Source organism: Candoia aspera, chromosome 1 (genome assembly GCF_035149785.1).
Source record: "Candoia aspera isolate rCanAsp1 chromosome 1, rCanAsp1.hap2, whole genome shotgun sequence".
Lineage (NCBI taxonomy): Eukaryota > Metazoa > Chordata > Lepidosauria > Squamata > Boidae > Candoia > Candoia aspera.
Genome location: NC_086153.1, coordinates 103,602,351 through 103,629,402, shown reverse-complemented (window position 1 = coordinate 103,629,402; position 27,052 = coordinate 103,602,351). Strand labels below are relative to the sequence as shown.

Sequence of the window (27,052 nt, the reverse complement as noted above, 5' to 3'; positions counted from 1 at the left end):
AAACAATACTGATCATTCTTTTTAAACAAGAATGCTCCTAATTTGGTCAGGGCTTCAAGGGTCCTTACAAAGGTACCACAACACTGGGTAGGTATGTATTTAAAAATGTTTGTGAGACTTGCAAATATAACTGCATATATCCCAAATGCAGTATGTTTATTGATCATGAATGCTTCTTTAAATGGATTATGTAATTTTCTAGGAAGAAAGTACTATATATAGAAATATTTTATATTGATTTCCATCTCAAGGACAAAATGAGCATTTTCTTTTATGCCCTTTTTAATGCTTTTTTTATGTTTTTAATGTTTTTTTACAAAAACAGCGAAGTTTCAATAACATAGGAATCCACCAACAGAAGAAACTTTTCTATTTGTGGAAAACAAACCACTGTGTAGCTGAAGTGGTTAATTCAGCACAATTTTCCCATCAGAAAACTGAATGTCCATTAAGGGTAATACTGTTTCCCCCCCCTAATTAGAGATTTTATATTGCCAAGTTCAGTAGCTGCTTCAGAGTCCATAGTAACCAGAAAGGCAACAGGCTGAGGCAGGATGTAAACCTGGATTTTGGTTGCCAGAGTATATTTTATGTAATTGTATATTTTATTTTTTGCATATAAAAGTATTAATAAAAATATCATGAGAAATACCTATATTCAAAATGTGGTCATTTCAAAAATATACATACAAAATTAACAGTGCTTAAGTCAAAAGTGCATTCCACTATATATAAGTTGAGATTTGCATTATCCAACTTCAGTACAGCCTCCATGCAATATAAAAAATACATTATGAAACTGTTGGGCAGACTGAATGTTTCCACTGTCCTTCAAGAGTAACAGTCATTCAAATAGTAACGAAAGACCATTTGTTAAGAATTTATCAGCTAAAACTTGCTCTTAGGTTTTTCCAATTGAAATCAACCAACTTGAACAGTGTTCAACATGGGTTGGATTGCGTGTGCATCATTTGTCAATATTGAATTTTTCTTGCTATGTCCCTCCATTGCTACATCACTATCTTCAATCTTGGTGGATCTACTGCAGGTCCAGTGTTAGCAGCTTCAAGCTGATTATAGTCCTCTATTAAGTCTGAAAGTGATGAAAGTGCTTCAGAGAAACAGATCTGTTCCATCCCATCAACATGTAGGTAATGATGAAGGTGAGCCTGCAGAAACAAGTAACTTCAATCATGCAGTATGTACTTTACTGGAATAAAATACCCCATGTGAATGCAAATGTTCTTCTAATGCTGAAAAGTAAACAGGACGCATGACTACTTATGGTGGAAAATCTATGGAATGTAGTTTTTTAAAACAATCCAGGGTATCATCTCTCCTAGACATACATACGAAGTATTTTTCTTTGTTTCCTTTCTCTCACATTTCTGATTGCATAACTTTGCACTGCAGATAACTGGCCATTTATGTATCTTCAAACAATATTATAATCCTTCCACAATCTGGGGACCAGGGAGCCAGCTGACATGAGTGCATGGTTTTGTGACACAGAGGATTTCCCAATATTGACAATAACACAAGTACAAATGAACCGGTTAAAATAGTGGCATTACTTTGCATTTTAGGGTATACCTTTTTCTTGTACAACCTCATGAATCTCTCTTTGAGTTCAATGAAAGTAGGTTTAATGCAAGTGTTATTTGCCAGTGCCAGTAAAGAATGGGAATGACCAACTGGAGGTACTGAACATAAACCAGTTTTCCATCCTTCTTGATTCCAGGACACAAACTGAAGTGAAGGTTTCAACCTGCAACCAGCAAATTAGGGATTGAAATAATAGCAAGCAGTAGAATAAGTGCTACATTATTCTTCCCAAAGTGGGTGACACCAAATGGACTATAATCCCAGCCAGTAAGGTCAGACCATGGTTGATAAGATTAGACCAGCAGAACTCAAGAGACCTGGTTGGAAAAGACTCCATTACCCAACGCAAAATTAGTGGCGGATTTAACTATTTCCAGTGATGCTTAAACTGATGTCCAGATACTAGTACTACAATAAACACATACTCTAACTATCCTTTAAAAGTGCTTTAAAAAGCATATGCCAAAAATTGATGCTAAATATGAGTTTTAGATTCTGTGTGCTAGTTTCTAAAGCATGTATCAAACTGTGATAGAATGCCTAAAAGATCTTGGGAACAGCGCTGTTACAAAAGAGATTCTTGAGTCTGGGGAGGGGGGAAACATGAGAAAAAGACTGCCTTAATTATAGTAGGTGTACGTTCTACAGGATAGCGACTTGGTTAGGCTTTCATGATTCTTACATTACCTCCTAGCAATAAAGATCTTTCTAGAAATCCGAGTGATTCTTGTTTTCTGAGTTTGCTGGCCTCACAGGGCTTGGCCCATACATATGGATATTAACATTGCACATACACCAAATTCTTTATTAAAGAAAATATAAGATTAAATTACCAAATTTCTCTATATTCTCAACAACAATCTTTACAACATGGGCAGAACTGTGCATTAGGAAGAGATCACACTAATTTCAAAAATGCTCTGTTTTGGACTATGGAAGAAGCAGCTGATAATTCTTGATAGCATATGTTGTACAAACCGTTCAATGTTTCTACGAAGATCTGAAACCTGTACGTTTCCTCTGACTAAGAGGGCACAAGCAAGGTACAAATTATGTCTTGGATCAGCTCGTAACAGCTGGTGTTCTTTGCTAAAAGCATCAGAAAACATTTGATCCAACCTAAGAAAGAAGGAAGATTATGCCAAATTGTTTAACAGTATTAAAAATATATGCCAAATAGGCAAACACATATTTTGTTTATTCCTGTTGCAAGCTTTTAGAAACTATACTGAAGTTATAAATAATAAGAAAATATTTGTGAATTTTATTTCCTGAAAACAATACCCTGAAAGGCCCAATACAAGCCCTACAAAATTTGAAAAAACAATGTAATCTCCCCAAAAAGGAAAAGAAAATCATGTTAGAGCTTTGTCTGCAGATCCTGACAACAGTCTGAACAGAAGCGGTATAGACTCTGATCAAGTGAACAGCAGGCCTCATGTCTCCCTAGCGTATGTAGTTAAACTAATACAATCCTTAGGTCAGACAGGCCCCGGGTTTTGATTATATATTGCCTGAAATAATGAAAATGAATTGTAACAGGTAGGTACCATTTTTAGCATCCCTATTTACATACAACAGTCAAACTGACCACATTCCAAAGGGTTGGGGACTAGCAATAATAGTATCAATACACAAAAGGATAACAAGAAAGATCTGACCAGCTGTTAGTCTTTTGAGTGCAGTTAGCAAACTATATGCTAAAGACCTAAACTATAAGATCCAAGAATGGATGGAAATTGAAGGTGTAACTGAGGATGAGCAAGTAGGATTCAGAGAAGGACAGTCAATGGTAGATCATATTCTTGTACAGTACTACACCATCTTATACAGAAATATGCCCAGAAAAAGAAATCCTCCCTGTACATGGCCTTCCTGGACTTCAAATCTGCCTCTGACTTATTATCTAGAATATTTTATGGGAGAAACTTAGAAAATAATTTGCTGATAGGCACCTTTTATGGATTTACAACTTGTACTCTAACTCCTTTTTAAGAATGAGATGCCATTCACAAAGGACCTTCTCTGACATAGTATGTATACAATGAAGAGACTGCCAACAATATATTTGCACTCCAGTTCTGTTCAACCTGTATATCAATTGTATGATAGAAATCTTAACCAACCCAGACCTCCATACTCCTAAAAATGCAGGGCAAAAGATCCCAATCCTCCTTTATGCGAATGACACTGCTATCATATTGCAACCCCCCATTAGGCTTAAAAGTGCAGCAAGCAAAATAGGCTGGTATTCAATTTTGAAAAATCCAAAATATTAGCTTTTGCTCAATAAAGGCAAACACTAAGGCTGGATTATACAGGGAAACAGAACAGGTTTACACCTTTAAGTATCTTGGGGTGACTCTCCATTCCAAAGGGACCTAGAATGAACACCAGGATTACATCTCCCAGTCAGCCTTATCATCAACTGCCATAAAGCACATTTTTTAAAACCAAAGTTGGAGAACTAATACCTGCAGCATTAAAATTCTTTGAGGGTAAAACCTTGGGCAAAATCCTACATGGTGCACCAGTGAGAATCTATGCTGAGAAGGATGCATTAAAGCCAGTGCAAACCAAATGCCCCGATCAGATTGGAGACAAGGATGCTTAAACTGGAGGTACAAGTTTGGAGGCTGATAGATAATTAGTGGTTGAAGAACCAGTCTTTCCTAACAGGTTGACTGCCTCTAGTTTTTGTTGTCAATTATTCCTCAAACTGGAAAGTTGCAGTAGAACAAACATTAGCATCATAGGGGTGACCAGCATTATTTCTAATGGGGTATGAACAGGTTGGAGATCTAGTTTGGTGTAGAGGTTAAGGCACCAGGCTAGAAACTGGGAGACTGTGAGTTCTAGTCCCGCCTTAGGCACAAAGCCAGCTGGATGACCTTAGGCCAGTCACTTTCTCTCAGCCCTAGGAAGCAGGCAATGGCAAACCACTTCTGAAAAATCTTGCCAAGAAAACTTCAGGGACTTGTTCAGGTAGTTGCTAGGAGTCAAAACCGACTTGAAGGCACCAAAAAGAAAGAAAAGAAAGAAAAGAAAAAAGAAAAAGAAAGAAAACAGATTGACTAAACATTCTCTCAAAGATTAATGATATGGAACATTAGGTTAAATATCTTACTTTCCCCAAGATAAGAAAAGCATTTTTAGGGCTAGACACCATATCCTTCCCTCTGCACTTCTGCAGGGTAGGTTTTCTAAAAACTCACTAGTGGAGGGCACCTGCCTGTGTGGATCCAGGGGGACAGAAATTCACTACATGCGATTTTATTGTACCTTCTATAGGGACATTCAGAATAGTCATATCATATCCTTGTTGTGTCAATTCAATTTAATTCAATTGATTTTATTACGGTCACTGACCAGTACAAGATACAATTCTATAAAAATATGCACATTAGCCATTGGCCATAAAATATGAGCCATCCAAATTAAAATAATTTTAAATTTGAGTTTACAAGTTCCAATTAAGTGTTAAAATACATTTGGATCACAATGTAAGTGAGCCCCTTAATCAAGTTTAAAAACAATCTTATTAATTTGCATTATCATGACTAATATTCTATCAGGTATAAGTGTCTATAAAAATATATGTAAAATATTAAAAGGAGTGATAAAAAGAGTAAAATATCATATATAAAATGTGTTATATAGACCGCAAAGTTATTACAAGGGATACATTACTACATTTTTCCAATCATAATCTGACGTATCTTCATAGCAGCTGCGCAGAATCTGGCTACTTGCACCGTGACAGTTGGATATTCATCTATAAGTAACATTTGCATACAATCGATATCTTTCCATCTAGGGCATTTACTAATCAAAGGTAATATTAGCTTACTCCTGAACTCTTTATAAAAAGGACAACGGAGAAGCACGTGGTCTGTAGTTTCTATCTCTCCATTGTTACAAGGGCACCGCCTTGCAGCTATTGGGATTTTTTTGTATCTGCCTTCCAAGACTGCAGAAGGGAGTGCATGGCTTCGAGCTAGGGAGAAAGCTTTCCGCTGGCTAGGAATTTCAAGTTGAGAAAGGTAGTTAGCAGTATTGACAATATATTTATTATGCTCTGAAGATAGGAAATGAGGGGCCTTCTGTAAGTCCATTTGTCTCTCTATATCCTTTATCCTTTGCTTCAGGGTCAATTTTGTCTGTTCGTAATCCATCCTAAGAATTGAATCTGTAGAAAATCCTAGCTTTGCGAGGCTAAATTCAATGTCCTTTAAACAAGAGGATTGGAAATAATCTTGAAAAATGAGTGGTGCTAAACCTTGGGGATAATGCTTGAGTTTTAGCCAAAGCTTCAGGGAGGCTAGATGCACTCTTGCCTCGACTTTTATCATGCCAACATCCAATCGAAGTTGAGCGTGTCACACACTTGGGCATTTGGAGTACTGCTCTAATAAATTTGGACTGCACTCTTTCCAGAGGTGTAATGCTTGAAGTCGGAGCACCAATGCAGGACCCGCAAAGGAGCTGGGCTAATGACTTCGCCTGGAAGAGCTTAAGAGCTGCTGGAACATAGTGCCCGCCTTTGCTTCGGAAAAACTTTAGAATGGCATTGGCTGATTTTTGTCCAGAATCAGCTGCATACTCAAAGTGAGGTTTCCTAGATCCAGTGGCATGCACAACTACCCCTAGGTATTTGAAGCTCGTCACTTGCTCTATTCTGTGCCCATTTATATGCCAGGAGCGAAGTTTCGGCCTTTTAGTGAAGGTCATTATCTTTGTTTTCTGATAATTTATTTCTAACTGATTATTAATACAATATTGGGCCAAGGATGTCAAAGCTCTCTTGAGACCTATAGGAGTCCTAGAGAATATGACTGCATCGTCTGCATACAGCAGCAGGGATGTTGTGTCAATACTCAGGAGGAGTGGATAATCACTATGTGACCCTCTTCTCACAGATGTGAAACCTTCTATCACCCATCAGGAGCTACATTTTATGTTGCCATCATGAAAACAGGCAACAGCTGATGCAAGGCGAAGCACTATTTTTTTCCTTTTTAATTATATTTTATTCAAAATGCTGATCATTGATAATTTTTTTTTATTTTTCTCTATGGAAATTACAAAGCAGATTCATTTTCAAGGTATTATACAGTTGTCATTTATATGTAAAAACAAAACCGCCAAGAGTTGGGAGTCTTCAAAGTACAATGCTTTGACAGGTTACCCTTCTAGGAACAACGTTGAACAAAGATACTCACCTTCGAGAAGGCACATTAACATCAGCCAGAGTATAAAGAGGAGTCAAGCTGGAAACTAGATAATGAAGTCGAGGAAAAGGAACTAAGTTCATGCTAATTTCATTAAGATCCATATTAAGAGATCCTTCAAACCTAGCAGAACTGAAATAACATATAAAAGATACGTAAGATCAAAAAGTCCTTTTCTTGCTTTAGATATATAACTTCTGAAATCTTCTGTCACGTTATGTGGTGCTTTAAAAGCTCTGAGTTTAACAGTCAGACTCTAATCAGCTTATTTCAGAAGGGTAGAAAAGAAAAAAAAAACCCTCTCCTGTGATTTTGCCCTTGCTATAAGACCCAGGCTGATGGAAATCCTGTATAGGGATATGCTGCAACAGTTCTGTTGGGCAGCTTATGTTTATGCAGCTTATGAGCTGCAGAATCAATTTTAAACTTTTCATACAAAGCCAAACAGGGCACCAACAGGGAGGAGGAACTTTATCCTTGCAGTTCAGCTTGCAAGGTGCTCAGTGGCTTGGCAACTATTTATTTTCTTTTAACATTTTTGCCACTCCCAATCCCTGGTCCTTAGAAATTTTTTTTAAAAATAAACTACCATCATTTTTTTAGGGGGAAGGCTACTTACAAATAGGCAAGTGACCTTGACCTAAAAAATGCAAAAACTTTATTCCCAAAAGATAACATATTTTAGTATAAGTACAATTTATGTTCTTATTAGAAGGCTTAAAAGTTCACCTGGTCAAGTTCAACAGTAAGTTAGCCACAATGTTGTTCATTGCATCAAAAGGTTTTTCTTGAAGATGTTTTATTCCACCTGCGCTCGAAGTCACCAAGCTGCTTTGTTTTACAGTCGATCCTAGTTTTCCGGAGTTGGTCATCTGGTTAATTTTACTAACTATGTCAAATAAAGACTTTGAAAGAAAAAAAAATGAAAAAAATCATATTCACATTATGCAGAGTCAATTATTATTGTACCATCCTAATCAAGTCCACTGAGAAGATATTTTCAAAGAAGTTCACCACAATGCAGGAATGCAGCCTTATAATATTTCTAATTTGTTTCAAATACATTTAAACCTTAAGAAACAAAACAAGCATAACTATAATGGACAGAATCCAGACTTAGTTATTCTTAGAGTAGCTCCATGAAATCAGTATGGCGTATGATACTCCAAACAATGTTTTCAATTAAGGAGCTGGACGAAGACCAGGGAAATCCAAGATCAAGTGCATGCTCAATCATGGGTGTTCAGTAGGCAACTCTGGAGTTGTCATTATCACTCAGCCCAAACTCACAATGGAAAGTTGAACAGGAGAATGCTACTTACACTGTCTTGAGCTCCTAGAGATGGGTTATACACGTAAACAATAAAGTTGTTATTAAAAACATTCATAAACCAATTTTTAATTAAAAAGTTTCAAGATGCTTCACAAATTTAACATCCAAACACATGTTAAATCAGTGCAGAGAACCAAGCAAAACAGATACAAAAAGCCATTAATTCCTGTTAACAGAAAAACGTATGTATACGGATATACAATATATACACATATTGGTCATTGTTGTTTATTCGTTCAGTCGTTTCCGACTCTTCTTGACTTCATGGACCAGCCCACGCCAGAACATCCTGTCGGTCGTCAACACCCCCAGCTCCCCCAGGGACGAGTCCGTCACCTCTAGAATGTCATCTATCCATCTTGCCCTTGGTCGGCCCCTCTTCCTTTTGCCTTCCACTCTCCCTTGCATCAGCATCTTCTCCAGGGTGTCCTGTCTTCTCATTATGTGGCCAAAGTATTTCAGTTTGGCCTTTAATATCATTCCCTCAAGTGAGCAGTCTGGCTTTATTTCCTGGAGGATGGACTGGTTTGATCTTCTTGCAGTCCAAGGCACTCTCAGAATTTTCCTCCAACACCACAGTTCAAAAGCATCGATCTTCCTTCTCTCAGCCTTCCTTATGGTCCAGCTCTCACAGCCATATGTTACTACGGGGAACACCATTGCTTTAACTATGCGGACCTTTGTTGTCAGTGTGATGTCTCTGCTCTTAACTATTTTATCGAGATTTGTCATTGCTCTTCTCCCAAGGATTAAGCGTCTTCTGATTTCCTGACTGCAGTCAGCATCTGCAGTGATCTTCGCACCTAGAAATACAAAGTCTTTCACTGCCTCTATGTTTTCTCCCTCTATTTGCCAGTTAACAGTCAAGCTGGTTGCCATAATCTTGGTTTTTTTGAGGTTTAGCTGCAAGCCAGCTTTTGCACTTTCTTCTTTCACCTTCATCATAAGGCTCCTCAGTTCCTCTTCGCTTTCAGCCATCAAAGTGGTATCATCTGCATATCTGAGATCGTTAATGTTTCTTCCAGCGATTTTAACTCCAGCCTTGGATTCCTCAAGCCCAGCATGTCGCATGATGTGTTCTGTGTAGAAGTTGAATAGGTAGGGTGAGAGTATACAATCCTGCCGTACTCCTTTCCCAATCTTAAACCAGTCCATTGTTCTGTGGTCTGTTCTTACTGTTGCTACTTGGTCGTTATACAGATTCCTCAGGAGGCAGACAAGATGACTTGGTATCCCCATACCGCTAAGAACTTGCCACAGTTTGTTATGGTCTATAAAACAGAAATAGATGTTTTTCTGAAACTCCCTGGCTTTTTCCATTATCCAGTGGATATTGGCAATTTGGTCCCTAGTTCCTCTGCCTTTTCTAAACCCAGCTTGTACATCTGGCAATTCTCGCTCCATGAATTGCTGAAGTCTCCCTTGCAGGATCTTGAGCATTACCTTACTGGCATGTGAAATGAGTGCCACTGTTCGATAGTTTGAACATTCTTTAGTGTTTCCCTTTTTTGGTATGGCGATATAAGTTGATTTTTTCCAATCTGATGGCCATTCTTGTGATTTCCAAATTTGCTGGCGTATAGCATGCATCACCTTGACAGCATCATCTCGCAAGATTTTGAACACATACAATATATACACATATTGGTCATATACTTCTTTAATTAAAAAAAATGTTTTTATTAAAAAAAGTGTAAAAATTGCTTTTCGGTTCACTTTGAAATCAGAGTTGTCATTGGTCTTGACTCAGAATAGTTCTAGAATAGAAAAAGCATGCAGAAGCTATCAGTTCAGCACTTGTACTGTAAAGTTTATTATTATTATATGAAATTCAGAAAAAAACTACACTTCTAATGTAAATTCTGAGGACCTGACAAATGCTTACCTCATTTTCAATTGGTAATACACAGTCAGCATGCTCACTTAGTTCCTTCATAGCCAACACACTGTTATATGGAGATGTAATGACATCATCCTCACGAGATGGATAAACTGAAGTCACAAATCTATATACTTCTGGAAATTCATCTTCAAGCACTGTTAGTAAAAACGTACCAAGACCAGATCCTGTTCCTAGAAGAAGTCAGAAAATAACTATAATGACAAGACCACCTCCGTTCTGGATTTCTTACAAATTATGAGATTTTCTTTAAAAAATTCAAAATCAATGTTTACATGAGTTGTCTCAATCAGTATCTATTGGAAAACTTACTTGATTTTTTAAGGTAGCACTTCACTATGAAATCTCTTATTGTATTGTAACTACTCTTAAAATGATTCAAGGGAAGAAGAAATCTGAATTACCCTGCCTTATACTTTTGGATTGTTTTGTTCTCTCTTTTCTAGGAGTTTGACTAGAAGTATTTATGTTTTTATTCTAATTTATTAACCATTTTAAAGTATTAAGTCATAAAAGTTAAAAGGCTTTAGGTCTAAATTTTAATATTTGTAATTTATTAATTTTAGCTTTAATAATAATGTTGCATTTTAAGATGTATGTATATATTGTCATTACCTTTAGCATGTCTGGAAACTTATTCAATAATATTTTTATATTTGCTTGCTTGGAGGGCTAAAGACTTTGTCATGGAAAGATATGGGGCTGAAGTGGTTTTGACTGCAGTATCCCTCTCATTAAAGCCTTTACCTTTTGTGGATAATTTTAAACATGGAAATGATAGCATGTCTCTGGGAGACAAAGACCTTCCATTCTCATTCTTAGAAAACAACTTCCAAAACAAAAGCCCTAGTTGTGAAGGAAAAAAAAAGGCCCAGAATTGTGCTGATTTTGGTACTAAAATGTCCATACAGTATTTCAACTTGATTTTAGCCTGTTTTTCAGGCTTTGAGGGATACGTGTGTGTTAACAGTGAGATGTGAAGCAACATTGTCTCCCATCCTTAATTTTTGCAAAAGTGATATTTTGGGGTCCTTCATGCAACTCACAGAATATTCATCTCTTAATTAAATAGATAAGTACAACAAATAGCTCTTTGTTTCTTAGATAAGACATTCTACATTTTAAAGTGCTAACCAATTTCATTGCAGTGGTTTACTGAATGAATAAAAATTTCATTCAGCGCTGTTCAGTCATATTTTGTCAAAGAAAAGAAATTGTAACACAAATAATTTCTTGTAGAGGGCATAGGTAATGGCCTTGAAAGACAGGAGGAGGAGCTGCTACCACAGCAATGTCAGATAAGCGGGGCTTGAGTCCGGGCCAAGAAAATAATGTGAGAAAATGTCTCAGACAAGCCCCTCCCCACTTCACACAAAGATAAAGTGAAGAGAGGGGAAGCACATTCAGACTTGTAAGATACTGTTACTAAAGCTGTTGCAATAAAAGTAGTCCTGACCTATATATATGGCACTGATTTCTTAGACTAGTCTACCCTGTAGGGCTGATATTTACATTCACTTAAAGGCTGCCTTTAGAAAAATCCTGAAAGATTTGGGCCATAGAACTGAAGGATAATAATCTGTTCTAGTCCCACCTTAGACATGAAAGCCAGCTGGATGACTTTGGGCCACTCTCTCTCAGCCCAACTCACCTTACAGGGTTGTTGTTGTGGGGAAAATAGGAGGAGGAAGGAGTATTAGGTATGTTCGCCGCCTTGAGTTATTTATAAAAATAATAAGGGTGGATAAAAATCAAATAAATGAATGAATAAATAAATCTGTACAAGATGCCAAATAAGTCTTTGGACTCAGTCTATCAGACAGGAACTATTGTCTCCTAAGCTAAAACATACAGCAACTAACATATGGGATTGGGAGTATGTCTACAAGATGCTGTGTTGCAGAGTATTCTCTGTAACCCTCTTGAAAATGCATTATCGCAGGATTTTTCAAACTTTCAAACTGTGAAACCTGTTAATTTTTTAAAAAATCCCAGGACCTCCTTATCGAGAGGCAAAGCTCTAGTGATAGAAAATTGCCTGTTTGAGCGACCTCCCCCCCACTCCCCATTTTCTCATGGAATCCCATCAAATTCTCCAGGGTTCTCTGGAATACAGTTTGAAAGGCCTTGCATTATTTTAAGAGCAGAGGACTACAATTAGATTACCTAAGTGTTTGTGAATTGCTTCACTATGAGCTAATGTACAGTGACAGATCCTCCTCGTGTTCAGAGTTTAGCACTATGCAAAGTATTCAGAAGACAAGGTGACATCTCATATTTTGTTGTGCATGAAAAAGACATACCTTTCTCCCTTCTTGAAGTCCCCTAAATATGCACAAATGGTAGTGGAGATGCATGAATTTCATCCCAGAATTCTGCATCTCAGAACTTTTCTTGTGCTCAGTGGTGCTATGAAATGCAAGAATTCCCATATATGTCAAAGGACTCAAAAGTAAGCTAACAGCAACACGATTTTTGTAAAGTAGATAAACACAGAGAGGGAAAAATGTGAATTAAAAAATGTTGTTGGCTTCAGCTTTCAGATGTCAGAGGTTTCTTTCTACCTCTACAGAATAAAAATGGAAATTTCTTCTTGGAGTTTATGCCAAGTTTTCCTAGACATGGCTACAGCTCTGGGACTAGAGCAATACTCACCCCCTCCCATTGAATGAATGACAAAGAAGCATTGCAGACAGTCACAGTGCTCTGCAGTCTTCCTCAACTTTTCAGTAATAAGCTCCTGGTACTGACATCCATACACATTGTGACCCACAGCCCTGAAAACAGAATACCTTTAATACACTATCCTTCTATTTTGGTGCTGACATTAACATGCCATCTTTTGAGTTCGTATGCATTGGATTCAGATATAAGCACACGCAGTACAGTGGATGGAAGCAGGCATTTCAGCCCCTTCCTTCTCTTTTGGCCCCACTGGTTTGCTTTTCCCATTCCACAGCCAGCAAGGGGAAAAGCTGGCTGACAGACAGAAATAGCTAAGTGTTTATTTAACACATTCTTTGCCACTGTGAAGAAAAAAAATCATTGAAATTAAAGGAAAACAACAACACAGCATGAAACAATTGACACCAGCAAACCACTCCTCATCCACACTCTTCTAGGCTTCACATACAACTTAAGATGATGTATGCGGTTGGCTGATTAATTTCCACAGACCTATCCCTTGCCTTAAATGATTTTATCTTCTGAACTTGTTCCCTTTTAGTATTTTTAACTTTGCTAGGAGTTGCCCAGAAAAATTTTCTCATTAGAGAAGAAATATGTATAAGACTTCTTAAATAAATAAACTATAGCTCACTGGACTGGAGACTTTCATCAACTCTGATCAGAGCAGGTCCCGAATGATCTCATTTTTTGCTCCTTTCATGGCCAGGAGCTTTTCTGGGCTTGCCCATAGATCCTGGAGCCTGAAAAAAATTACCCTTAAGTGTACTATGACTATGACTTGGGCCAAAAACAGACTTAAGATTCTGCTTAAATATAAAACATTACTTTACACTTTGTGCTGTTATTTGAACTGAAGCAATATCACTAACTGGGCAAATTGGTGTTCCAGATCTGATAACTACAGATTTTAGCAGCATTGCTAGTTTTTAGCCTGCATTTGGTCTGTAAGTTGCTCCCAGATATAAGCATCATTTATTTTATTCACAAATATTTATGAGTGCATAATCAACCAATCAATCACTTTTCCTGAGCATTTTGTCTATGATGCCCCTCCTTCTTTCCTGGTTTATTAGAAATATTAGCATTGCTTTATGCATTGGTATCTTTGATGTTTACATACCTTCTATGTAATGTGAAATCTCTCTTAACAGCATTTTTATGAAATTGGATTTTGGGGGTTTAAAGGTCTAAATCTTCTCTTTGGTCAGCTGTTCTGATTTGTTCTTAGATGACCAAATGAAATGAGGCAGCAGCCGCAGTTAGGAACAGATGAGCATGTGACTGACCCGAGAACCTGGTCCAGCTGGAATCCCCTTCCCCACAAAGCCATCTACTACCAACTGTTCTGGGAGAGGTATTTCAAAAGGCAGGCAAACAGACTGCTCTTGTCCCACCTGGACTGTTTCCTCTCTTCACAGGCTATTTACTGCCAACTGTCCTATTGGAATGATTCTGATAAGTTATCATGTAAAGGTTTATATCCAGAGCATCAGGATCCAAAAATTATAATGAATAGTCAATACGATTATAAGCAAAAACATGATACATCTATTTATGGAAGCAGGCAAACAAGAAAGACACAGAAGATATGAGATATTTGGCAGAACGATTATTATTTTGTGGTTTGAATGTTTATCTTAATATCCTTATTTATTGCAGGGATTGCAGAAAATGCGAAAGATAGAAACAAAAGAGTTTTGTTTTCAATTTCTATTGAATTTGTAGTTTTTTAAGAAAAGAATCCTCTTCAAGATTTTATGAAATTGAATTTATTCTTACCAATTGTTCCCTGAGCCAGAAACATCTGTGATCAGCTGTTTGCTATCAAATACCTCTCTCAATGGCCCCTGAAGAATTTCATTCACTACACCCTCTTCCATGTCAATCAGTAGAGCCTTAGGGAGAATAAAAATAATTTAGACTCACACAGTCAGCATACCTTTAAAAACAGGACATAAAATAAACTGGAAATCTGCTTTATTTAATTTTCACATATACTTTTAATTAAAAAAAGCTGACTCCAGAAAAATATGCCTTTCATTTTCAGATGAAAATGAAAATTTAATTTCAATTATCCTGATTTCAAATAGCTCCAGGATTAAATGCACATGTATGTTTATATACTCTAACAATAACTGTAACTTTTATATTGAAAACATATCCTCTGACTAAAATAAAATAATACTTGCTATTATGTCTTATTTAACTGGATATATAAACCTGATATTTTCTCAACAAGCATATTTTCTAAACCACAGCATCATGAGTTTTTTGAAGGATCTCTGATTAAGCCTTGTAGTTTTAACAATGATATTCAAGCCAAGAGCACTTCGGCAGTGACTAAATATTCATTAAATAAGACAAGACTGCTCAGGAAAAACAAATTTGATTCTTGATACTGTATATCAACACTTTCTGACAACTGAATGTAAAAGGGGAAAAGCTATCTAGAAACTGTAACAGTTTTGATCGAGGGAGACATCTGTGCAGGCAGATTTTTTTGTGTAATCTTATCTGCAAAGGCATTATTTATTTTCCTTTTTCAATTTCCTATTCAAACAATTATCACAGTAAATTTATTAAACCAAATTTGTTTTTGAAATGATAGTAGATATAAACGACTAAATATTTAAATATTAATAAGTAAATGAACTACTTACTTTATTGCTAATCCCACACTGTGTGTATGCACATATGTGTGAGACAGAATTTATATTTGACATGCTGTAATAGTGAATTAACCTGCACAGTAAAGTTCTTTCTGATAGTTCACTTTTCAAGGGGACTATACACGATTGCATTCCATGTCCTATCTACTTGAAAATGGGGGCAAAATATGAGCTGGTAATATGTACAGCTTTACAAAACATAAAGCTGAATGGCACAAAGGCCTCACCTTGTTTAACCAGTCATATTCCTAAATGAATTGATAGTCTATAAATATTACTTTCAATAGCTGCAGAGTAAATATGTTGATAATAAAACTTTCCAAAGTTAGGAAAATTTTATAGTCTACAAAGCAAAGGAATGGGTTAAATTAAATATTTTCCTTCTTACGCGTGCTTTTAAGGAACAGATTTTTCCTCTGGAAATGTCAGCACTGTCACCATCTGTTCTAGAAAAACCAGAAGTTGGTGAGTTATAATCATGGATAAGGATACAGGTGACATCACACTTTCTCATTTTATAGAAGAGAAACACTGACACATAAATAGTGAAAAAACTTTTCCTAATGTGAAATAAAGAAATAAGAGAAACAGATATACTTAAAAAGAAAAAAAGATCCTTGGCATATGTAACACTTTTAGTAGGATCTCAATTAGATAACACTTGAAGACTATAATGTTATCAGCATTATTTTTCTACCTATCATGAAGGCAAAAAGCAAGCCAAATAAGAGGTTTTTCTTCAGTGCAACTTGATAAAGTGACGGAGTTGCAGCAGTTCAACACATTAACAAGCCAAAAAGATACAACTACACTGTGCAAGCAATGGAACCCTTGTTTGGACATAGGTGTCATGAGTGCCGTTGAGCTAAAGTAATCAGCGCAATGGCACTCATGACAATGACAAGGAAATAGGTGAAGGGGTACAAGTTAAGTAGCCATCAACCCACAACGACTAACGGCTAACAAACAATAGATAAACGGATCACGGAGCCACCCAAGCCATCAGCAGCAATACCACGGGGATCGCCCAGCTGAAAGCAATCAGCAGAAGAATGAAAACCTGAGGATGGGCGATCCTAGAAACCCTCAACCAATGGCAGGGCAACGCATGGGACAAAGGGGGGTGACGTGACCGAGAGCGAGGGGGCGCTGACCGGCGCGGGGTATTTAAACCCCGCACCGGCGCGCTCCTGTCACTCTCAGCTTTTTCTAACAACGTTGTACCTATCCTGAAATAAACCAGAGCCTGCTTTGCAACCCAGTGTCTGAACGTTATTCAGAGGTAGGCAGCGCATGACATAAAGCTGAGAGTCATAAACTCAGCCTCGCCGAGCCCCACCGGACGACAACGAGCCGCGGGAGGAGTAGACGGCGAGAAGACCAGCAAGATGAGGCCGGAACGGCGCGGGCAAGGAGGGCGAGCCGCGCGGCAAGAGACAGAGGAGGACCGACCGAGGCCAGAGGCACCGCGGACTCCCGGAGCCATGGACGCCCGCCCCACCCGACCCGAGCCTCAGCTCCAACCCCAAGGGGAGATGGCGACGGAGGCAACCCGACCGCGGGAGGGAGCAGCACGACTTCCGAAACCAGCGGAGGACCCCGCGCCCCACATCGCACCCCAGCAACGGGCGTGGAGCGACAGCCCCACGGTGCTCGACACGGAGGAGGACGACGGAGACACCCATCAGACGGAGGAGGAAGCGGACCCGCGGCGGAGGGACGATGAACCCCCCCCCCCCGAGGACGCGCCAACGGAACCGGCCCCAGCGGCGGTGCGGGCTGTGGACGAGGAGGCACGAGCTGAACTCGCGGCCATGCGGGCTCAGCTGACGGAACTCCGGACCATGCTCCAGGCGCTTATGCCTCCCGCGCCACCCAATGACGTCCCCGCACAAGCCCACACCCCGAGCGAAGCACCGAACCCACACGAGCCAGCGGAAAGCCAGCAGACGGCACAGGCGGCCGACACCACATCCCGGGAAGCGAGAGGCGGGGCCGCGCAAAACGCCCGGGCCCCAAAGGACTTCCCCATCTTCTTCGATGGGACCCCCTCAAAACTCTCGTTTTTCGTCACCAACGCTAGGGAGTTCATGGGGAGGCACGGACACTCCTATGACTCCGAGGCCGACAAGATCGGCGCCGTGGCAATCAAACTCCAAGACAGGGCGGCGGACTGGTACGTCCAACTGTACGAGTCCAGCTCCCCCGCCCTCGCCACCTTCCCGGCTTTCATCAACGAGATGAAAAACTATTTCGAAGACCCCCTAGCCAAAGTACGGGCGAAAAGCGCACTCCAGAGACTTAAACAGGGCGCACGCACGGTCCCTGACTACGCCCTGGAGTTCAAAGCCCTCGCGGGAAAGGTCTGCGACTGGTCTGAGACCACCCTGCTGGAAATCTTCAAAAAGGGGCTCAACCGCGACGTTCTCCAATGGGCCCTCTACCGCGACGACCCAGAAACGTTACACGGGTGGATCCACCTCGCGGGGAAAGCCGAACACGCGCACCGCACCTTCCTTATGACAACCACGGAAGACACAAACTACGTCGGGAAAAAGGTACCCGCACCACACGGGGGGATGGCCGGCCCCATATACCCTAAAAAGAAGTTCAACCGGGAGCCCTGCGGGAGGTGTGGCAAATTAGGGCACAAGACGGCGGACTGCTTCGCCAACCGACCGCCGACCAGCGCGCCCAAGCCCGCCCCGAAAATTAGCCCCAAACCACCCAACCCGGGGCCGCCCCCTCACCGCCGAATGACCGTGGCCACAGCGACACCGGAAGAGGGCTGGGACGCTTACTGGGGAGAAGAGGACAATACCGACCCCGACCAGCCGGCGGGAAATGCTCCCCGCTTGCCCTGAAACGCGTGGCGAGGCAGGCGGCGGGACAGCAACGCGAACCACCTCAACGAAACGACAAAAGCTCCGTAATATTGGCAGCAATTCAACTCTCGGCCGGCAACGGAGCCACCACGGCCGCGGCACTAGTGGACTCGGGGTGCTCAAAAAACCTTATCCACCCCGACCTAGTCGCCAAACTCGAACTCCGCTGCTTCCCCCTCCCCACGCCGCTGGCATTCCACCAGCTGGACGGCTCCACAGCGGGGGGGAAACCAGCCACGCTACAAACCGAGCCGGTCACCCTGCAAATGGGCACTCACACCGAGCGCACATCGTTCGTAGTCACGCCCATCGGACGGCCCATTGCAGTCCTGGGGATGCCATGGCTCGCGAAAAACAACCCGCGGATCAACTGGGCGACCCGCACCTTCACATTCGGCGACGGCGAGTATCGAGCACCAGTACCAGCTGGCAAAAGCAACCCCACGGTAGGACGAGCGGAGGCGACCACACAAGACAACGCCGCTACCACTGCAGACCTACCGGAACAATACGCCGACTTCTCCGAGGTCTTCGGAGAAGCAGAGGCAGACCAACTACCCCCCCACCGCAAGACGGATTGCCGAATCGACCTACTGCCCGACGTCCCCCTACCTAGACCAAAGATCTATTCGATGACCCCGAAGGAGATGGCAACCCTCCGGGAGTTCATCGATAAAAACCTAGACAGGGGATTTATAGAGCCAGCATGCTCACCGGTCGGAGCCCCCGTCCTATTCCGGGAGAAGAAAGACGGGACCCTACGGCTCTGTACCGACTACCGGGGCCTAAACGCGGCTTCCCTGTCCAACAAATACCCCTTACCCCTGGTGAAGGACATGCTCGCCCACCTGTCCACGGGCAAAGTCTTTTCCAAATTGGACCTGCGCGAGGCGTACTATCGCATCCGAATCAGGGAGGGGGACGAATGGAAGACGGCGTTCAACTGCCCCCTAGGCGCTTTCCAGTACAAGGTACTGCCCTTCGGACTCGCGGGGGCCCCTGGGGTGTTCATGCAGCTCATCAATGAGGTACTGCATGAACATCTGTTTAAAGGGGTCCTGGTCTACATCGACGACGTCCTTATTTACACAAAAACATACGAGGAACACGTAACCTTAGTCAGGCAAGTCCTCGACAAGCTCAGAAGGGCGCAGCTCTATGCAAAGCCCACAAAGTGCGAGTTTCACAAAGACCGCCTAGACTATTTGGGGTATCGAATCTCCGGGGACGGCATCGAGATGGACCCCGCAAAAGTCGAAGCGGTACTAAACTGGGAGCGGCCCCGCAACAGACGGCAACTACAGAGCTTCCTGGGATTCGCGAATTTCTACAGGTCCTTCGCCCGGGGGTTCGCTGAGATAGCCCTACCCTTAACGGACCTCCTCAAAACCAAAGGGGTGGGGGACACCAGACGCGCCAAGAACCCAGGCACAGTGCTGAATTGGACTCCCGCGTGCCAGACCGCATTCGACAAGCTGAAAGCGCTGTTCACGACGGAGCCAATCCTCGCGCACCCGGACCCAGAACGGCCGTTCGTGGTCCAAGCCGACGCCTCAGACTTCTCCCTGGGAGCCATCCTCCTACAAAAAGACTCCACGGGGCTCCTGAAACCATGCGCCTACCTGTCAAGGAAGTTCTCCGAGACAGAGAGGCGATGGCACGTCTGGGAGAAAGAAGCCTTTGCGGTGAAATCGGCACTAGAAACATGGCGTCACCTACTCGAGGGAGCCACCCAACCATTCGAGGTCTGGACGGACCACCGGAACCTCGAGGCCCTACGAACGCCTAGACGCCTTAGCCCAAAACAGGTCCGATGGGCACAATTCTTCAGCCGCTTTGATTTCCAGTTGAAGTTCATGCCGGGCAAGAAGAACTTCCTGGCCGACGCCCTCTCCCGGCTGCCCCAAGACGAAGAGCCCGCCCCAGACACCATTGGGACGGTCCTATCCGCCTCGCAACTGGGGATGGCCGTGACCACCCGAAGCGGCGCACGGAGGCAGCTCGACGCTACGGCGCAGCCGACGGCGGGACAACCGGCGACGGAAAGAAGGCAACCGCAACTACCAGGGGGAATGCGCACGGACCTCGCCGCCGCCCTCAAAACCGACCCCTGGTTCCTGGCAAACCCCGACAAGGTAACGATGGCGCAAGACCTAGCATGGGGGGAAGGCAGAATCTACGTCCCGGACTCGCAACGCCAGGCGATCTTGCATAGGTCACACGACGCCAAGCAAGCGGGACACTTCGGGTTCCTCAAGACCCTACACCTAACACGGCGGCAATTCTGGTGGCCCGCGCTCAGGCGAGACGTAAAAACCTACGTGGCGTCCTGCCCAACGTGCGCTCGGGCCAAACGGGCACCAGGCAAACCCGCGGGGCTATTGCAACGGGTGGCAGAACCCTCCCGCCCATGGGAGGAAATCTCTATGGATTTTATAGTGGACCTCCCACCCAGCCAGAAGAAAACGGCCATTTGGGTGGTGAAGGACTACTTCTCAAAGCAGGCCCACTTCATCCCCTGCACGTCAGTCCCATCCTCACAACAACTAGCCAAACTCTTCCTCATCCACGTGTACAGGCTACACGGATGTCCCGCACGTGTGGTGACCGACAGGGGCACACAGTTCACCTCCAAATTCTGGCGGGCCTTCTTGAAGCTGACGGGGACCCAACAGGCCCTGTCTACGGCTTGGCATCCGCAGACGGACGGAGCCACTGAGGTTCTTAATGCCACCTTAGAGCAATTTATACGATCCTATACGAACTACCACCAGGACGACTGGGCTGAACTGCTCCCGTTCGCCGAAGTCGCATACAACAACGCCGTCCACACGAGCACGGGAAAAACCCCGTTCGAAGTGGTCTCGGGGCGCGACTTCGTCCCCATACCGGAGCTACCTCAACCCCCGGAACCCCAGGTGGACGCCAGCGACTGGGGACGGAAGATCGCGGAAGCATGGCCAGTAATCACGGCGGCGCTGAAGGAGGCACAGGCTGCTTACAAAGAGCAGGCCGACAAGCACCGGCGCCAACAACCGACGTTCCAGGCGGGGGACATGGCCTATCTCTCCACCAAGTTCCTAAAGTCAACCCAACCCTCGAAAAAACTGGGGCCTAAGTACATCGGGCCGTTCCGAGTCACGCAAATAGTGAACCCGGTAGCAATACGCCTGGACCTGCCACACAACCTCCGGAGGCTCCACCCGGTGTTCCACACCAGCCTCCTAAAACCGGCAACCACCTCCCGATGGCACCCAAGCACGCCTCAGCCCGCACCGCTTATGATCGACGGGCAACACCACTTCGAGATAAGGGACATCCTCGACTCACGCAAGCAACGAGGAACCCTACACTATCTGGTCAGGTGGAAACACTTCCCCCACCCGGAATGGGTGGCGGCGCACAACGTTAAAGCGCCTGACCTGACCAGAGCATTCCACCGGGCATACCCCGACAAACCGCAATCAAGGTCAGCAAAACCAACCCCCCCCCCGCAGGCCTCCCCCCGCCTCCCGTGCCCCAAGGGAAGGGGCCCCCCCCAAGCCCGCGACTTGGGTGGACCTTCCCCCCCCCGGGACTCACTCCCCCCGCCCCGGGCCCACGGGGTGGTGACAAACGATCGCCAGCACCCTCCCCCCGCCCCCTGGCCGCGGGGGAGTGGCAAGCAAGTCAACAGGGCAACCTGGGGGCAACGCCCAGGAGACACAACAAAGGCGACGCACTCCAAATAAGCAAAAAAGGGCCCTACCTGGAGCTGAGCAGCACCCGACCAGCCACGCCTCTCGCCTCGCCGAACTGAGCCAAACAAACAGGGTGTGGTTGGAGCATGCGCACGCCAGGTCAGAACCCGAGCATGCGCACCATGGACACACCCTGGGAAGGCACGTGGTAGAGGGAGGAGCAAAGGGAGGGGCGACAACTACTCCGGCGGGAACTTTGAAAAAAAAAAAAAAAAAAAAAAAAAAAAATGGCGTTTTGACAGCTCCATGGGGGAAACCCAGAAACCCGGGGGAGAACACTATTCGGAAAGGGGGCAGTATGTCATGAGTGCCGTTGAGCTAAAGTAATCAGCGCAATGGCACTCATGACAATGACAAGGAAATAGGTGAAGGGGTACAAGTTAAGTAGCCATCAACCCACAACGACTAACGGCTAACAAACAATAGATAAACGGATCACGGAGCCACCCAAGCCATCAGCAGCAATACCACGGGGATCGCCCAGCTGAAAGCAATCAGCAGAAGAATGAAAACCTGAGGATGGGCGATCCTAGAAACCCTCAACCAATGGCAGGGCAACGCATGGGACAAAGGGGGGTGACGTGACCGAGAGCGAGGGGGCGCTGACCGGCGCGGGGTATTTAAACCCCGCACCGGCGCGCTCCTGTCACTCTCAGCTTTTTCTAACAACGTTGTACCTATCCTGAAATAAACCAGAGCCTGCTTTGCAACCCAGTGTCTGAACGTTATTCAGAGGTAGGCAGCGCATGACAATAGGTTTGTTTGCTCAGGCCATGGAGGATAACAACTAAAACTAGAGCTACAAAAATCTGGATCATCATGTGATGGCAGCACAGAGATACAGTAACCCTGCCCACCACCCCCGAATCTCTGCTGCCAACATATGGCCATCTGTATTTTTCCAGCTCAGACCTAATAGCTCTGAGACTGAAAAATGGAACTATGGTATTATTCTGAAACAATCAATACCTAGAAGTATGGCCTAGTCAGAATAGGTCAGGTAAAGCAATGACAATGCTGTAACATATTTTAATTCTGCAACAGGTTGACATGAGTATCACTACAGAATCTGCCCATTGGGATTTCACATATCTACAAACACCAAAGATGAAGAGATACAATCTTCAATTCTATACTCACTTAAGTAAGCCCCACTGAGTTGTACAGGTTTATGTAACTGAGTAGATTACATACACAGCATCAGTGGCAGTGAACCATAAAGCCACACCGTGAATGCCAGAACTTTACCTCTCATGAGATTGGACAAAATGCTAACTAGCTTCCAGTAGTGCAAAGCCTGGTACAAACAAATCTCTCTACATACATCAGTTTTAAAAGCAAAAGTGTCTCAAATAACATTATTCCCCAAACAAACTTACCTAGTGTTCACATTTCTAAAGAAACTGCTCAATGCTTCATCATAAAGTCCTTTCTAAAATAAAAAACCCTTTGTAAGTAAAAACTGAATAAGGAACCTGCATTATAACTTATAACACAAATATTTAAAAATAACTTTTTGAGATTATACTCCCTATTGTATTTCAAAAAACATCCTTGTGATTCAAAGAACACATAATGTGTATATCTTGTTATCTTGTACAGATACATTCCTTAAATTCTTTCAACTACAATGCTGCAAGATGGCTTTGGATTTTTGACAGATGAGTTTGTAAGTAAACACACACAAATGCTCAAAGTCATACTAAACACTAGACACTCAAAATCTTACAATAAAATTCATGTTAATAACCATATGAAGAAATCAGAAAGGACAAATTACCAATATCATTCAGAAGCATAAATAACACAACTGTAATATCCCAAAAAACCTGGGATATTATAATATTCTTAATTAAAATAATTAATATTAATGAGAAGTTTGGTAGGACCTTTTCAAACTGAAAAAAATTGTTAAAAGCCATAAGCTTTCATGAGTTACAGCTCACTTCATCCTTATTCTATGATGGCTAGGCTCACTGTAGATTCTAACATTTTTTTTCTGATTCTCAATCAATTTCATACTGACACATATAAATACACTAGGAAGAGTGCTTCAAAGTATAGCCTATCCTTTAATTTATATAGACTGCCTCCCCTCCTCCCACAGACCTTCAAATCAGGAGGATCTTGATTACACTCCCTGTCCCACATTATTTGTTTTCATTTATGGATGGTTTCTCCAGCTTTCTACTGCAGGTAACAATAAAGCACCACCAAGAAAATCGTAATGCATATATCTCGCTTTTGGTAAATAGCACGGGGCAAAGAGGTGCATATTTTGAACTTTGGTGTTGGAGAAGACTCTTGAGAATACTGCGGACAGCCAAGAAACAAACCAATGGATCATCGAACAAATCAATCCAGTGTTCTTATTTAAAGCACACATAATCAAGTTCAAATTATCCTACTTCTAATACCTTATGCAAAGACCCGGCTCTCTGGAAAAGGCTCTAATGCTGGGAAAGTGGAAGGAAAGAGAAGAGGGTGACCAACAGCAAGGTGGAGAGACTCAGTTACAATGAATGCACCATTGGAAGACCTGAAGGACCAGGTTAGGGACAGATCATCATGGAGAACATCTATCTATGTGGTGTCTAGGAGCCGAAAACAACTTGATGGCACATATGCCATCAATAATCAAAGAGGTATATCTGCGTGAAGCTGTGTTACTCAAGGAAGGAGAAAGATTCCAATCTGTCCTGAAAGTAACAGGGGGCCGATAGTTTTTATTGGAACCACATTCCACGTGACGGTGTGTCAGGGAACTCCAGAACGTCACTGGAATCGTAGTCATGCCGCCTCATCCACGACTACAGAACGCCGGGAGAGGCCGTCACCACAGCAACCAGTCGCCGGAACTGCGGCAACAGAAGGGCTATAGCGCCTCACCGTGGCGCCGACAGTGACAGCGATGGCGGCAACTACCCCGCCACAAAGAAGGGAATCTTCGTTGCTGCGCTCCGACTGGGTACAGTGTTTGCTGTGGTCTTATGCTGATGGACCATAATGGCAAAACAAGGGAATAAAGCCCCCTTTTTAAAAAAAAAAAAAATTAAACAATGAGCCACTTCAGAAAGGTGGGGAGTGAAACGGAACCCTTGAGCAGCATAACTACGCACGCGCCTACACTAGTGGGCGTGCCGCGTTTTTAAGGGGGGGGCTTGTTACCTTGTTAACAGTCGCGTGCTCCCTTAACGCCAGATCCCAGAAGCGGCAGCCTATTTGGTTTCCGCACTGGCCCACTGTATTGGAAGGAAAAAAGTGGAGGGAGACAGAGGTCATGGACCCGTACGGAGGAAAAAGTCAAGATAAAGGGACTAGGAGGGAGAGGGAATTACGTGCACGCTCACCCTGGACTACTACGGACTGCGTCATAACTGCCGTTCGCGCGGGTCTCGTGTCTCACTCAGGTCGTGCCTGAAAGATAACCCCGCCCACCCGCAGCTCACGCTCCGTATGGAAGCGGTTTCAGGACAGGAACGCGGACGCCGCTTTGTTCACTGGCTACTCGCGCGCGCTCAAACCAACGGACACAGTGGGCGTAGTCGTTTCCAGGGGAGGAGGAGGAGGAGGGGGGGGTGTTTCCTCTTTTGGTTTGGGCGCATGCGCTGACGCCTGGCAATGCCTGAGGCTCGTTCGCGCCTTTCACGGATTGGGGCGGTCTTGAACTCACCCGTCGGCGGTATGTCAGGTTATTGGGAAAGGTCTGCCGTTTGTTTGGTTCTTCCTTCGCGATGCTAATCGGCACGACTCATGGAAAAGAATCCATCACTTTACGTAGCAGCGGGAACAGTGGCGTCAGCCTTCGGCAACCAGCCGCTGCCGACAGTCCTGCTTGCACGGGGAGATAATCAAAAGGAAGCCGTACAAGCTTCTTCGAGTAGAGCTCGGCTCCTGGTGCTCCGAGTGCACATCCATGTTCTGTTTTTGGCGGCAGTTACCGAAGTGGGTTTTTTGGACGTTTTTTCGACTAGTCTATATATAACCCAATCTAACTTGGCCTAATTTTGAACCGGGGTTGCGCGTACTGCCTTCTCCAAACTAAGCTCTCCAGATTAGTAGGATGTCAGCTTCCATAATCCTTAGCCATATGAGCAAGTATTCATGCTGACCAGCGCTAGTGGAAATGGAAGTCCGAGTCCGTCTGGACCTAACCCCCCCACCCCCCGTTTGGGGAACACTTTAAACTGTAACACACAAAAGGAGAGTACAGTATTCTGAGAGGAAATAGCTAGAAATAGTTTACGTTGCTCTTTATTTTCCTTGATTTTAAAACAGTTTTGATATTCACTAATTTATATGGGTCTTTGTATCAACCACATTAATACGAGGAAGAGCAGTGTGCAGATGTAGGGAGATCTTTTGCTTGCTGGGATTGCTGAAGGGTAGTGATTTATCATTGCTGATTTTGTGGCTTGTGAATTCATTGCTCTGACTTAGAGAAATAGGATTTTTTTTCCAACATTAGACCCACCCCCAATACTAAGTTAGTACTGATGAATAGAACACATAGTAATTATTTCTCAGATTTGATTGATTTGTGGTGTTCATGATTAGGGGAAAATACAAATAACAGCTGAAGTCTCCATTTTCCAAAAGCAGACATCCATACAACATGTTAAAAAGTAAGACATCCTTTTAACAATACGGAAGTGGCTTGCTACTGACTTCTTCCATGGTGTGTGGTTTTTGGGTTTTCCTACTAGTCCTTGTATTCCATTGAGGTCTTTTCTCTAAGTTAGACTTTGGCCTGACTGGCTTAGCTTTTGAGCCTAGACAGGGTCAGTGACATACTTCCATTTTCTAAGACAGTAAATTAATCTGAGTCAAATCTGTGATAATCTTGAAATAGGTGCAGTTAGTACACTGATTTAAGCTGCTCTAACCTGCTTAGCAACTAGCCATTGGGTGTGCAGCTTCAGGTCTGAAACCAGAAGTACACTATGATAGCCTCTTGTCATCTTCCTCCAGTGGAAACATTACCACATTAAACTATACCAC

General features: G+C 43.3%; 1 protein-coding gene across 3 annotated transcripts; it reads right to left on the bottom strand.

The window, feature by feature from the left end:
* Positions 1 to 653: 653 nt before the first annotated feature.
* Positions 654 to 25,667, bottom strand: TUBE1 (tubulin epsilon 1). Of its 3 annotated transcripts, XM_063310986.1 has the most exons (12): positions 25,402 to 25,667; positions 25,220 to 25,293; positions 23,431 to 23,483; positions 15,815 to 15,872; positions 14,537 to 14,652; positions 12,725 to 12,846; positions 10,055 to 10,242; positions 7,566 to 7,741; positions 6,828 to 6,968; positions 2,584 to 2,724; positions 1,594 to 1,768; positions 654 to 1,169 (listed from the first exon to the last, which is right to left on the bottom strand). In XM_063310986.1, the coding sequence occupies exons 1-12, from the start codon at positions 25,424 to 25,426 to the stop codon at positions 1,011 to 1,013; spliced, it is 1,428 nt and encodes a 475-aa protein (XP_063167056.1). In that variant the 5' UTR covers positions 25,427 to 25,667; the 3' UTR covers positions 654 to 1,010. The 3 variants fall into 3 exon arrangements, with proteins under 3 accessions (XP_063167056.1, XP_063167062.1, XP_063167070.1); XM_063310992.1 differs by lacking the exon at positions 25,220 to 25,293 and having other exon boundaries at positions 25,402 to 25,663; XM_063311000.1 differs by lacking the exon at positions 25,402 to 25,667 and having other exon boundaries at positions 15,815 to 15,867; positions 25,220 to 25,242.
* Positions 25,668 to 27,052: the final 1,385 nt, after the last annotated feature.